The sequence below is a fragment of the Phoca vitulina genome, unplaced genomic scaffold, assembly GCF_004348235.1.
Source record: "Phoca vitulina isolate PV1807 unplaced genomic scaffold, GSC_HSeal_1.0 scaffold23, whole genome shotgun sequence".
Taxonomy (NCBI): domain Eukaryota; kingdom Metazoa; phylum Chordata; class Mammalia; order Carnivora; family Phocidae; genus Phoca; species Phoca vitulina.
This window is the reverse complement of record NW_022589726.1, coordinates 20,639,987-20,654,200: the sequence shown is the minus strand read 5'-3', so window position 1 is coordinate 20,654,200 and position 14,214 is coordinate 20,639,987. Positions and strand designations below refer to the sequence as shown.

At 44.4% G+C, this 14,214-nt stretch overlaps 2 protein-coding genes across 5 annotated transcripts in view; both read right to left on the bottom strand.

Annotated features, from left to right (window-relative positions):
* CERS5 (ceramide synthase 5) overlaps nt 1-4,492 on the bottom strand; it is a 29,184-nt gene extending 24,692 nt beyond the window's left edge. For 2 of the 3 annotated variants that reach the window (XM_032420847.1, XM_032420846.1), the window contains exon 1: nt 4,113-4,492. In XM_032420847.1, the coding sequence (XP_032276738.1) occupies nt 4,113-4,309 (197 nt within the window). In that variant the 5' untranslated portion in view covers nt 4,310-4,492. The remainder of the gene's footprint in view (nt 1-4,112) is intronic. The other variant, XM_032420848.1, reaches the window with a different exon arrangement.
* Nucleotides 4,493-8,149: 3,657 nt separating this feature from the next.
* LIMA1 (LIM domain and actin binding 1) overlaps nt 8,150-14,214 on the bottom strand; it is a 91,098-nt gene continuing 85,033 nt past the window's right edge. For both annotated transcript variants that reach the window (XM_032420495.1, XM_032420497.1), the window contains exons 10-11: nt 12,336-12,469; nt 8,150-10,430 (exon numbers count right to left, since the gene is read on the bottom strand). In XM_032420495.1, coding sequence (XP_032276386.1) covers nt 9,419-10,430; nt 12,336-12,469 — 1,146 coding nt within the window. In that variant the 3' untranslated portion in view covers nt 8,150-9,418. The remainder of the gene's footprint in view (nt 10,431-12,335; nt 12,470-14,214) is intronic.

Here is a 14,214-nt window from a genome sequence, read left to right as displayed (position 1 = left end):
TTACGGTACAGGGTAGCGTGAATATGTGTACGGGGGGAGCGGAGAAAGAGAAAAAAAGCTGTAGAAAGGTGCACAACATGCAAATATAGCATGATGAAATTTAACCAGAAACAAAGGAATTTTAGTTTTGCCTCTCTCAATCAAGCCAAACATCTATTTCAGGTTGAAGATCTAGATTCCGGTCACTCCTCTGGGCGTCTGTGTAGATGAGGATGGACCCTTCTCAAACATTCAATAAATATTTACTGACCACATGCTATTCCTGAGGCATTTTGCAAGGTGCAGGCCACCACAATACAACCACTCACCAGAGGCCCACAAAGGAAAGCCTCCATTCTTTGGTAGGTAATAATCTCCTACCTGCAGTTCTTCAGCAAAATAGTTAGCTAGATACAAACACTTTACTTATTATGGTCAGGCGGCTTTTCTTTTTCTTTTAAGATTTTAATTATTTATTTCACAGAGAGAGACATGGAGAGAGGGAACACAAGCAGGGGGAATGGGAGAGGGAGAAGCAGGCTTCCTGCTGAGCAGGAAGCCCGATGTGGGGCTCAATCCCAGGACCCTGGGATCACGACCCGAGCCGAAGACAGACGCTTAACGACTGAGCCACACAGGTGCCCAGTCAGGCGGCTTTTCAAGTCATCCCTATCAGAGGTAGTTCTCCAGGGAATGTGGGAACTTAAAAAAAAAAAAAATGCTCAGTGTGGTTGATGAAAAGGATGAGAAAGTAAGACCAAACTGTAAATGCTATGTCTATTCTTCGGGATTTTTTTTTTTTAAAGTTTGTTTTTTAGGGGCGCCTGGATGGCTCAGTGATTAAGCCTCTGCCTTCGGCTCAGGTCATGATCCCAGGGTCCTGGGATCGAGCCCCACATCGGGCTCTCTGCTCGGCGGGAAGCTTGCTTCTCCCTCTCCCACTCCCCCTGCTTGTGTTCCTGCTCTGTCTCTCTCTCTGTCAAATAAATAAATAAAATCTTAAAAAAAAAACACAAACCTAAGCATTTAAAAAAAAAAAGTTTATTTTTTAGTAATCTCAACACTCTCAACTTGGGGCTTGAATTTACCACCCCGAGATTAAGAATCTCCTGCTCTTCTGTTAAGCCAACCAGGTGCAGCTATTCTTTGGGAGATTCTTTTTTATTTTTTTAAGATTTTATTTATTTATTTATCAGAGAGAGAGAGAGAGCACAAGCAGAAGGACAAGCAGGCTCCCCACCGAGCAAGGAGCCCGACGTGGGACTCAATCCCAGCATCCTGGGATCATGATCTGAGCCAAAGCCACTTAACCAACTGAGCCACCCAGGTGTCCCTCTTTGGGAGATTCTTAAAACAGCACAAATAGCAATAATTTATCAAGGGGCATAGTGTCAGACTCATTAAAATATGCAGAACAATTTGAAACAAAAATTTGAGAAAAAAATACAGTCTTCAAGTCAAATACATTATATTAAATAACCAAGAATAAGATGAGCATGGGTTTGTTCTCCAAATCCTAGAATACTAGGAAGAGGGGGTTAAACCTTAATCCTTGAAAAAGGGTTTAAGGAACAGGAAAAGATGGCCACATCATACAGTGGAAAGAGCACGAGGCTTGGGAAAACGATCTGGATCTTAGTTCTAGTTCCTCCCCCAGTGAGTATGAAACCTCTGAAAAGCTGCAGGATGTTTCTAAGCCTTAGTTTACGGTCTATAAAAAAAGGCTGGAGTTATAGCTCTTACAGTCTATGATTACTACATGAATCACTTCTAGAAACCAAGCAGATAGGATCTGAGAAATGAGAAAACCGTAGGAAAGACAATTAACTGTACCAATATTTCTTTTTTTTTTTAAGATTTTATTTATTTATTTGACAGAGACACAGCGAGAGAGGGAACACAAGAAGGGGGAGTGGGAGAGGGAGAAGCAGGCTTCCCACAGTGCAGGGAGCCCGATGCGGGGCTCGATCCCAGGACCCTGGGATCACGACCGGAGCCGAAGGCAGTCGCTTAACCAACTGAGCCACCCAGGCGCCCCTGTACCAATATTTCTAATATGTCTTTTACTATATTCCAAGAGTGGCTTCAACTACCTTTATGGAAGGCCAAGCAAGAGAGGAACCGACAATCCTGTAGTCAATTCTACTGCTAAAAGTAGTAGGTTTTATAAAAAGAAACAAAATAGCAAGACTGCTTCTAGGGTTAAACTTTCCTAAGATCAAACATGAGATGAAAAAGATGCCTGACCTTATTAGCCAAGGAATATCATACTAGAATGCTTTCAGCTCAGTATCCCCATCCACCCTTACTCCCCGGACAATGGAGCACCATAGAAACATTCAGATAGAATTCGCACAGGTAAAGGATCCTTTCCAGTGGCTCTGCCAGGGGATATATATGTCTTCACAGTCATCTGAGGAAACTCTTTGGAACTCTGAAGATATATCCAAGTTTATATGAAATGGGTATTTATAAGCAACAAGCTATTTCCTCTTACCACTGACATGAAGAAATTTCCATGCTGGCATATATTTGTATGAAAAGCAGAGAATCCTTTCCTAGGACAATTAAATTTTTTCTGTCCTGAATTGTGTATTTTCCTTTTTAGTCATTATATTGTCTTTCTCTTTTTTCAGCCCTCATATACAGTTGCCGAGGAGGATAGTATCGGGATCTAGGTTATTCCTAAGAGGGAAAAGTGGTTTGTGCGCCTACCCCAGGAATACTTAATACAATGACTATACTTCAAAAACTGCAACACTAAGTTCCAAGGACTCAGAAAAGGCATTTAGACCTCTCAGTTTCATTTGCTTCAGTTAAAAACAACTTTATTTTTGTACGTGAATGTCTGACAGAGCACTCTGGTAACAATACACAAACACTATGAATAAACGGATGAATGACAAGCTAGCCACATATAAAAGTATTTTATTAAAGATTAGTCAGAAATAGTACGCAGTTTTGAAAAGTAATCCAAAACACATAATACTACTTTTTCAGAGAGTAACAGATTATTTGCAATATATTCCCATCCTAGAAAGGGCATTTCTGCTCTACATAGGGCCAAATGAACAACAGATGTCTAAGTGCCATCCTCATTACCTGAGACGTATGCGGAAAGAAGTCTCCGTTCCTGGAGTGTGAGTAGATCTGATAAAATCACCCACAGCTCTAAGTCCACATTATAAAAGCACCACATCAAGTCCTCTGTGAACACTGTATCTTAGCAGATACTAACCACTCACTCAAAGAAAAGTGAAATCACTTTTACCAAGAACACACGGTCAGGAAAAGAATGTTGTGATTCTGCTAAACTCACTTAGAAGCTGACTCAATACAGGTGTCCTCTTTTAAGCCCTACGGCTCTCATCCTTTCAAAATTACCACTCCTCCTTCCATCTCAGGCCTCCAAGGCCTGTTCTGCAACTACTCTGACACCTTCCCATGCTTTGGAAGCCTCAGGCTCCACCACGCCTTATCCCTACCAGATTTCTACTCCCTTGCGGGCTCTGGCAGCGGTTTTTTTTTTTGGGGGGGGGGGGATATATTCACTCACACACACACGTCCATGAGCTGACAAACCAAGGCTTGGGGCCTAACCCTGTTCCCCTCAACTCTCAGAAGTGTCCTCACAAGTCGTAGATTCCCAAGAACCCACTCCTTTCTCTAGGAACGGCTGGCTCTTGCGTTAACCCTTCAGCTTCCGCAGCCCCGACTAGTGCTGGTTCCTGCGGCCCTTTCCTGTTTCTCGCTTCGGCTGTTCGGGCTCTCGGCCGCAGCTCACACACAACCTGTTTCCCGTCAGTAGAATCCTTGGAGGCTGGGAACAGACCTAAAAGACCCCCCAGGCGACCCCCGGGATCTAAGATGGAAAGGGCCCAGGGTACCCCCCCCCCCCCGCCCCGACTCTGGCTCTTTCACTGTCCACGCCCCAAACTCTGTCTTTACCTAGGCTCCGCGACCACCTCGGCCACCCTCCGAGCATCCCGCGCGGCGGCCCAGGCTCTCCCAGCCCCCTGCTTCCGGGCTTTCCCGGCACTTCTGCTTCCGGTGCTCGGCCTCTCCCCCGAGCCTGCCCCACCGGCCCGCGCCCCGGCCCCGGCCCTCCGCGCCGCTCGCTGCGGGACTCTCACCGCTCGAAGAGCAGCCGCACGGAGAATATGCCCGCCGCCACCGGGAACACCGAGAGGATGTGCCGCGCCCGGGGGTAGCCGTAGCCGTCGCCCGGCCCCTCAAGGTCGGCCCAGCTCACGTTCTGAGGCAGCCAGAAGCGTTCGCTCCACAGCCAGCCCCACAGCAGGCCCAGGGCTCCCGCCGCCGCTGTCGCCATCTTACGCCCGCCCCGCGGCTACCGCCGCCACAGCCTCAGCTGCCGCCACAGCCAACGGAACCCGCGAGGAGGCGGCCCCGGGGCGGGGCCGGACCGGCGGCCACCCCCTTCCGGCCCCTTCCCGTCCCCGGCAGGTCTCAGCCCGCCTCCTCCGTGGGGCCGGGCCTCTTCACCGCCCATCTCGGCTCCACACCCACCCACCTTCCTGACTGCGGCCCCCGGGGCCGCCTCTCCTTAGGACCCCGCCCCCGGCCTGGCCCCGCCCCTCCCCGCCCCGCCCCCATCCAGTCCCGCGGGCCTCCGCTCTGGCCCCGCCCATTTTTTGCCAAGGGTTTCGGCCACGCTTCTCCTCCTCCTTCACTCGTCAGCCAGCCACGGCCCCACCCCTGTTTCAGGCCTAGCTCCCTGAAGGAGACGCTCCTCTTTCTCAGCCCAGCCGTCCCAAAGGCTGTTCCCGCTCCCAGGCAAGCCGTACCTACGTCTCTGCTCCTAGCCCGCACTGGGGCCTACCTCATCTCAGATGGTTCCGCCTAAACTCTTCCCACCTCTACCGTTTTTTGCTCCCAGCTTTTTCCTTCCTTCGTGTCCTTCCATGATCTCAATTCCCTTTCACTGTTTTATCTCTTAAAATGGACTTTTGAAAATCCTTTTATTCTCATGGGTAAAAGGAAATGGAAGATATCCAAAGGATATTATCCAAAGAAAAATACAAAGGAAAAAAAAAATGAATGATGGCCAATATTTAAGGAAGCTTACTGTGCCAGGTACTGCACTGAACACTTTAATACCAGTTATTTAACTTCATCGTCCTATGAAGTAGGTATTTACTATTTTATCGATGGGTAAACTGAGGTCCAGAGAGGTTAAGCAGTTTGCTCAAGGTTATATAGAATCGTGGTAGACCTGGGCTTCTGAGCTAGAAAGTCTTTAGACCTTGGAACCCTGAGCCCTTATCTTATAAACCTCCGTAATTTTAGGTTTCCACATTAAACACTTAACTGTTTTGTGGATCTACATAAACAAGAAGGGAAGCCATAGACAAGAAACCTTCAGAAAGCTAAATTCAAAATTGTCCCTCAACTGCTGGAGATTCCTGAACCCTGGGTGCGGTCTGTTTAAACCCTGCTGTGAGGTTAATTACCACAGGCTAACTAGAATGACCTGAAAAAAGGATTAAAAGGATTGAATCTCTACCTCTTGTTCAAGGACAGATAAAGTAACTTTATAACTAGTAAGGCAAGCTTACACCAGAAGTTAGAGTTTCAAGGGGAGAGGAAAAGGGGGGGGGGGAAGGGTGCCATCCTAAAGTAGACTAGGTTTGCTTTAGCTCAGTGGTTCTCAAACTTAGGGTACCACAGCTTGGATATTAGCTTGTCCCATCTCTCACATGGAGAGTTTGCTAAAAGTTTTCTGGGCCCCATTCAAAGAAATTTTGATTCAAGAGGTAAGACAGGGTGGGGCCTATGAATTTACATTTCTCATTTCTAACAAACTCATAGGCAATGCCACTGCCTCTGGTCTGAGAACCACTGCCTGGAGCCATTTATTCCTAACCCAGCAATAGCTTAATGGTAACTACCCTATATTCAAGGTACATTTTTTAAAAAGTAAACTTGGGGGCGCCTGGGTGGCTCGGTCGTTAAGTGTCTGCCAGGGTCCTGGGATCGAGCCCCGCATTGGGCTCCCTGCTCAGCGGGAAGCCTGCTTCTCCCTCTCCCACTCCCCCTGCTTGTGTTCCCTCTCTCGCTGTCTCTCTGTCAAATAAATAAATAAAATCTTAAAAAAATAGTAAACTTGGGATGTCTGGGTGGCTCAGTCGGTTTAGCATCTGCCTTCGGATCAGGTCATGATCCCTGGGATAGAGTCCTGCATCAGGCTCCCTGCTCTGCGGGGGGCCTGCTTCTCCCTCTCCCTGCGGCTCTCCCTGCTTGTGCACATTCGCAGGCTCTCTGTCAAATAAATAAATAAATCTTAAAATAAAAGAAGTAAACTCTCCTTGATCCCATGGGAATTCAAATCAGAGTCCTGAGGAACAAAGAACATACTAACTTGGCATGCAGGAACAAGCACACAGTGATCTTGGTCTCAAGGTCTATCTCTCCAAAACCACATTTGTACCATTTCTCAACATCTTGGCTGTTAGAAAATATATAGTTGACGAAATATGTAATGAGAGCAAACTTTGTGCAGTTTTCACCTTGTCCAGGACTGATCCAACCAGCAAGCTGGGAGAACTAAGTTGGCCCAATAGTAGTCATGAAGAGTCTCCTTAACCATCTCAGGTCCCAAGCTGGCCCCTTTTCTTGCTTCACTGGCAGAAAAACACATCATCTTGTTGCCACCACTGACATACCAAGCCCAAACAAGTTGCCTTCAGAGAGCTGAAACATTTTGTTTGGCTATAGGTTCTTTTGTTTTCTAAGAATGTTTAGTATTATCTGGTCATTCTCTCTTTTTGTTTTTTAAGATTTTGTTTATTTATTTGACAGCGAGAGAACACAAGCAGGGGGAGCGGCAGGCAGAGGAAGAGGAAGAAAAAGGCGTCCCGCTGAGCAGGCGGTACAATGTGGGGCTTGATCCCAGGACTCTGGGATCATGACCTAAGCCGAAGGCAGACATTTAACAGACTGAGCCACCAAGGCACCCTTCTGGTCATTCTCCTGATAGAAACAACCTTTTATTATATTGATATGGAGCAAGTCCTTCTTTCTACTCTCTGTACCTATGTCTATCTTAGCCCTTGAAAGGCAAAGAAAATGGTTCTTCTAAGGTTAATCTCAGTCCCTGCATATCTGATTTATGGTGACATATTCAACTAATATCCATAAGTGTTGGCCATAGACACTCAGACTTTTTTGTATAAAATCAGTAGATTCAGTGAGTACCATGTAGATGGGTTGGAGTAGCAGTGAGTCACATAGTAAAGGTGGCTAAAATCAAGCCAGGATTGGATATTTTATGGATGTCATCCTGGATTAACTGTTGAGTGAACAGGGCTTTCTAAATGACTTCAGCCTGTGATGGGGCCCAGAGCAGAAAAGAGTACCCTGCCATCCATTTGGAAGACCAGGCAAGACCCTGGAACATACAGTGAGTGACCCTGGAAAATGTAACAGATGACTCAAAAAGCATGCCTATCTCCAAGGAATTCACACTCCCACACTTCCATTTAAAAAAAAAGTGTTGGGGTGCCTGGGTTAAGTGTCTGCCTTCGGCTCAGGTCATGATCCCAGGGTTCTAGGATCGAGCCCCACATCGGGCTCCCTGCTCTGCAGAGAGCCTGCTTCTCCCTCTCCCTCGGCTGCTCCCCCGCTTGTGCTCTCTGTTAAATAAATAAATAAAAAATATTTTTAAAAAAAGTGCTTTAGCTATTGGGGCAGTTGCCTCTACAGGCAAGGAAATCAAACAACCAACTATGCCTCTGCCCAGAGTGGAAAACAAGTCCATTTTTAAGTAGAGGCATTTGGAAATTCCCTTTAGCACGTTAGGCATAATAGCAAGGTGAATTATTAAATGTTGAATACAATTAACAATAAAAAAAACCACTACTGGATTTTGACTTGCTAAAACAAACAGCTCATTTTGAATGTACACACTCATTTTCTTGCCAAATTGCCCTCAATTTTTAAGAAAAATTTGTCCTCCCTTAGGGCAGATGAGCACCCACGATCGACCCAACACCACCACCTAGTGGTGAGATATACTCCTAACACTTCTCTTCACTTAAAATGCACCAGACCCATTTGCCTTTTCTTCCCAAACTGCTCAGGTAAAAGGAGGTCCTGGGAGACTGTCACGATGTAAAATAATAATGGAAAAGGAACACTGAAAAGGTCAAATGTAAATTAAAAGCTTTATTGAATAAAAATGTTTCAGACTAAGCAAGACTGTAAGAAAGCAGAATATTTTACATCTCTAAAAAATATTAGGGCTAAATGTCTAAAAATGCAGTACAAAGAAAAGTCTATAGCTTAAAATACCTCTCTCCCCCACATACAATTTGGAATATCAATTATGTACAACAAAGTACTCAAGTTTATAATGTTCTAAAACCTTAACTACTAGAAAACCATCTTCCCGAAAAAGGCCTATAATTGGTTTAATGCACCCTGGAAATACTGTCTGCCATAAAAATCAATACATTTCAGAGCTGATAAGTATTAAAAAAACTAGTGTCCCAGAAAGGGGATATCAGAAGTAGAATATCGGGTTTGGGGGTCTGGGCTCAAGTGGTTTAAGGCAGTTTTTTCTGTTATTCCTCCTTTAAACTCCTCACTTTGCTTTAACATGCAACATGGCAAACAACAATACAAAAGATCTTATAAAAATATTGCAGCTTTCAGTAATTTATGAGCTGCCACAGATACCACCAAAGAAGAAAGCAATCAACTGGGATGTAGTCAAACTCACTGGCAAATACCAGAGCTTAACTGAGAGATAGCTGATCTCAGCAAGCACCAAATGTGCTCAGAAAGTGCCCCCAAAGAATGGTTGTGTTATATCTCAATAATCCAGTTCTGGATATGGTTTAGAGAAAGGGATGCATAGCAATAAATTCCCCATATATATCAAAGTAAGAAAATTAACCTAAAAAATGTTTTAAAGATTAAATATTTGATCTCTTAACAGACGAATACTAAATAACTAAATTGGTATTCATTTAAAAATATACAAACTGTGCCCTTTATACTAAAGTGCATTCAGTCATAATGTTTAGGTCCCTAAACCCCTTCTGTATGTTCCCTAATTCCATAAATGAATTTTTAGCGTAACAATGTGCTTCTAATCATCTATTTTTGTATTGCCTTTTGGGAATACAGTGGAGTCTGGATTTATCAGTTGGCATATTCCCCCCCTCACCATAAGACCTTAAAGCACTTATGTATATCATCATTGCTAAAATAGAGGACTTAAGTAATATTATCTGTAGCACTTAGAATTGGTTCATTTAAGCTACAGTATGGGATTTTTTTTTGAAGCAAGAACTCTTCCAAAATTACTTCCATATAAATTACAGTTCATGCTAAGATACCTGTGTATGTGCATCACTTTGAGAAAGGGCAGTGGCTCACTAACACAAATTTAAGGCCCAGCACCATTTGCAGTTTGTTATTCCTCATCCTCCTCCTCATCCTCATCATAGTACCGATTTCTCTTTATCTGTTCCTCCACAGACAGCTCTTGAACTACTTCTCCCTCCCAGAATCCCACATCCTGGGATTTCTGATTTTGGGTAATGAATTCTTTAGGGGAGGTATTGTCTGCAAAGCTGGACCAATTTGTAGACTTGGGTTCTAGCGGAGACTGCTGTTTGAGATTTCTATCATCTTCATCTAAGTTTGCACCATTTTCTGTAAGATTCTCACTCCCCATCTCAAAACCATGATCTTCCTTACTTCTCCCCCCTGTCTCCCCTCCTCCAGATTCCTGGTTTTGCCAGGTTGTTTTTCCCACACTACCATTCTTTTCGGAGGTATTGGCATTTTCCCCTTGTTTCTTTTCTGCTGTCATTCCTCCTGTAAACTCCTCACTCTGCTCTGACATGCTCCAGCCTTTCCTTATAGGTGGGGACAAGACTTTTGGGCTCTTGACTGAAGTGGTTCGAAATGAAGCTGCTACAGTGAATGGGCGGCTTCTTTCCTTCAGTGAAGAAGATCGTCTTAGCTTCTTCAGATCCAGATCTACGTCCTCGGGAGCTTCAGGCTTGCTGATTTCATCCTCAGGAGGCCACTTGGGCTTGGATACTTTGATCCCTTCCTCCAAGATACTTCCTGAACTACCAAGTTCAGTGGGGGGCGGCCAGGCGATCTTCAGCTTCTTGGTTTCAGCTGGCTTGTCTTCTTTCTCTGACTGAGAGGAGGCCTTGGCTTCCATGCTTGCTGTCAGCACACCCACCTTAGCAATGGGGGCATCTTCTACTCCTGGGCTCTGAGGGGTCTCCCCTACATTTGGAAGCTGGGCTGGTCTCTCCAAAGTCCCTTCATTTTCATTTTTGCTTGCCCACAGATCCTTGTGTGGTCTGTGCCCAAAGCCTTCATCATAGTTGCCTTTAGCTTTAAAGAGTTGATTGAAGTGAGGCTTGCAGTAGATTCTCCCATGTAAAGATGCATATGTTCCTAGACTGTTGTTAAAAGAAAAAGAGCATAAAGTTAATAGATCTGTATACTCTTATTTATACTAGCAGGCTGAACTGCAGTGTTTTCAGAAGATGCTAAGGGAGAAAAAGATCTTTAAAAGGACATCGATCACTTAGAATTCTTTACCCCCTCCCTTTCAAGCACATGTGTTTTATTACCCTTATAAAAACATGCTCATTTCTAGGCCTGAACCTTCACAAGACATTCTTTCATGTGGTACATCCTCCTACTTTAAAATGGTTTCACTCCCCTCTGCCAAAACTGTAAAAAAAAATTATTTCTCCCAAAAAGTCTTCCCTAGGTAAGCCCACCTATCTCTGACCACTCATAGATTTCCTAATTACAATCTATAACTACTTATAATGACATTCCTTTGTACAAAGTTGAATCATTTCCCTCGTTCCCCATTTGTGTTATAATTTAAAAGGACATCTCTACAGGAGTAGGTATCATGCTCTGCAAATGGTTTGTACTCACTAGATGCTAGTGACTGAATATGGTCAATAGGAGCCCAGTGAGCAGTAGCCAGGAAGTAAATCTACACTAATATCAGTGCCGGACAGGCCTTTAGGAGACTTGGTGTCTCTTGCAGGGTAATAAATTTTAAACAGGATATAAAAAACAACAGCATTTCCACAGAAGAGATATAAAAATTCAGAAACTTAGAAAAATATGGAGAAAAAAAATAATACCATGGGCAGAAAAAGAACCAATGAGTAGAAGTTACAGAGGCACATTTTGGCTCAATAGAAGGGAAAGTTGTGGAACTAGAGCTGTCTTACACTGGAACTAGGTAGTGGGGTATCACCCCAGCAAAGTGCCACACAGATACGAGCACATCTTTCAAGAGTATTTTAGAAGGAATGCTTGCTCTGAAAAGAAAGCTGGAGGAAGTGACATCCTAGTTACTTTGTTCCCTAAGACTCTATGATTTAAATGAGTTAATATGGAATATGTCCCCAATTTGTCACATTTCTTTTTTTTTTTTTTTCCCTTAGATTTTATTTGAGAGAGAGAGAGCTCAAGCAGGGGTCGGGGGAGGAGCAGAGGGAGAGGGACAAGCAGACTCCACGCTGAGCAAGGAGCTCGACACGGAGCTCGATCTCACAACCCTGAGATTGTGACCTGAGTTGAAATCAAGAGTTCGATGCCTAACTGACTGGGCCACTCAGGTGCCCCAATTTGTCACATTTCTATCCAATCCTTGAATTACTTGGAAGAAATGATATATAATTATTTTCTCAGAAATAAAAGGAAGCAATATACAGAAAAATACACGCTCTTCGGGGTCTATTATTATTGTTATTATTACCATTTATACAGTGTTTGGGACATTTTCAAGTAAGGACTTAGACAAGTATACTCTTTTTTTTTTTTAAGGTTTTATTTATTTATTTGAGAGAGAGGGAGAGAGCAGGAGTTGGGTGAGGGGCAGGGGAAGCAGGCTCTCCGCTGAGCAGGGAGCCTGATGCGGGGCTCGATCCCAGGACCCCCGGATCATGACCTGAGCTGAAGGCAGATGCTTCACAGACTGAGCTACCCAGGTGCCCCGACAAGTATACTCTTAAGATTTCTTAATTTTATGATTCTATGAGACCAAGGGGGGATATTCTACTAATTTAAGTCACAGGGGGTTTTACCTGCCAGCCATAGGATCTAAGCTCCATGTAAATTAAACATGTAAATTAAAATATCAATGTACCACGAAGTTCCACACACCATTCTCATTTGATATGAAATACTTCTCACTAAATGGTATTTTACTTTCTTTAAGGACCTTTGACAGTGCACTCTTGGTACAAGAGCTTCTAGTACCAGTGCTCTAAAAGCCAAAGACTCCTTCCCGTGGTCCAGTGACATAGAGAGATGGCTCACTCTGGTTGGCTTACGTAAGTTTGTTGTTGCAGTAGGAACAACGGAAGCAGCTGACGTGAAACACCTGCTGGTTGGCCAAGAGACGTTCCATTGGGTAGACTGTCTTCTGACACTCCACACAAGTCTCTCTCGCAGGTGCCTGAAACTTCTAGAAGGAAAAGGGTAACGTTAGCATAGGCAGGGATGAGTTCGTACTCTGCTGAGATGTGCCCCAGTTTTACTTTGTTAGCTAAGGGCTCCCTTACCTGTCAATTCTCACAGGAACACTAAGCCTGTTATGATTCTATCAGCTGACTCTTTAAGGCAAGGAAGCTCTCCTGCATCCCTTTCCCCAACTGGCTGGCTGCCCCAAGTGTGGCAGCCACTGAGGCTGGACTGCAGAGGAAGGCTCGGACAGGCCACCACACATACAAACAAAAGTACACACAAAATGGTTCCACAGACAGGAAATTAGGAGAAAATGTCATCACATACAGAAGTTTGTTTGATTCAAGTGCCTGGTAAAAGCAGGACAGACTTTTATAAGAACAGATTCGAAAGGGGATAAATTTAAAGGAGAGGAAAAGCATTGGACTTTGGGAATTGGGAAAAGACAATCTGATAAAGCATCTTTTAGTGTCCTCTGCTTATAATCTTGACTTAGCATAATATTTTATCCATTAGGCACAATATTTTTAAATAAGTCAAAACTGACATGTAAATGTAATAACTTTAAAGAGACAAACTATTTTTTTTTTTAAAGATTTTATTTATTTGAGAGAGAGAGAATGAGAGAGAGCGAGCACATGAGAGGGGGGAGGGTCAGAGGGAGAAGCAGGCTCCCTGCCGAGCAGGGAGCCCGATGCGGGACTCGATCCAGGGACTCCAGGATCATGACCTGAGCCGAAGGCAGTCGCTTAACTAACTGAGCCACCCAGGCGCCCAAGAGACAAACTATTTTATTAGGACTCCAGAAGAAAGCATAGTCCAACAAAGCTATAGGTTCTATAATCTTCTCAGAAACCAACGGAGAGGGGCACCTGGCTGGCACAGTTGGGAAAGCATGAGAACTCTTGATCTCAGGGTTGTTAGTTAGAGCCCCATGTTGGGCGTGGAGCCTACTTGAAAAACAAGCAAACAAAAAACCCCAAAAAACAATGGAGAATAAAACTATTGTAATGGGGAGTGAAAGGTCATAACAGACTGGGAATTCATGAACTGTCTGTAAAGTTTGGAATAAGAGTGGGGTGAGCATAGCTGTTTCAGCTGGTAAACCCAATCCTAAAGAACATAAAATAGTTCTTATTATAGGGGCGCCTGGGAGGCTCGTCGTTAAGCGTCTGCCTTCGGCTCAGGTCATGGTCCCGGGATCGAGCCCCGCATCGGGCTCCCTGCTCCGCGGGAAGCCTGCTTCTCCCTCTCCTGCTTCCCCTGCTTGTGTTCCCTCTCTCGCTGTGTCTCTCTCTGTCAAGTAAATAAATAAAAAATCTTAAAAAAAAAATAGTTCTTATTATAGCACTGATGAAAGCCAGAATTCCCAAAGGGCAAGTTTTTACATAAGAAATGGTTACTGAGCTAATGGGGCCGGGGGTAAGAAGTCCCTAGGTATATGTAAATAACTCTTGACTTGCTCCAACAGAAACACCTTATCCAGCAAATACAGGAGCAGCTTGGGTTAAGGTGGCTGGGAAGCTCTTACAGGCACCTGGGTGGGGGGCCGGGGCGGGGGTCTCTGCAGCCAAGACCTGGGTGGTGGTAAATAATGCAAATTAGTCCCAAGGTCCAGGACTTGAATGGTAAAGATAAGCCAAAAATAAACCAGGTTATGGGCAAGACAGAATTTTCATTTAAAAAACCTGAAAATAGTCCCATAAAAAATTCAGAATGCTGGTTCACTTGCTACGTGATTCACCA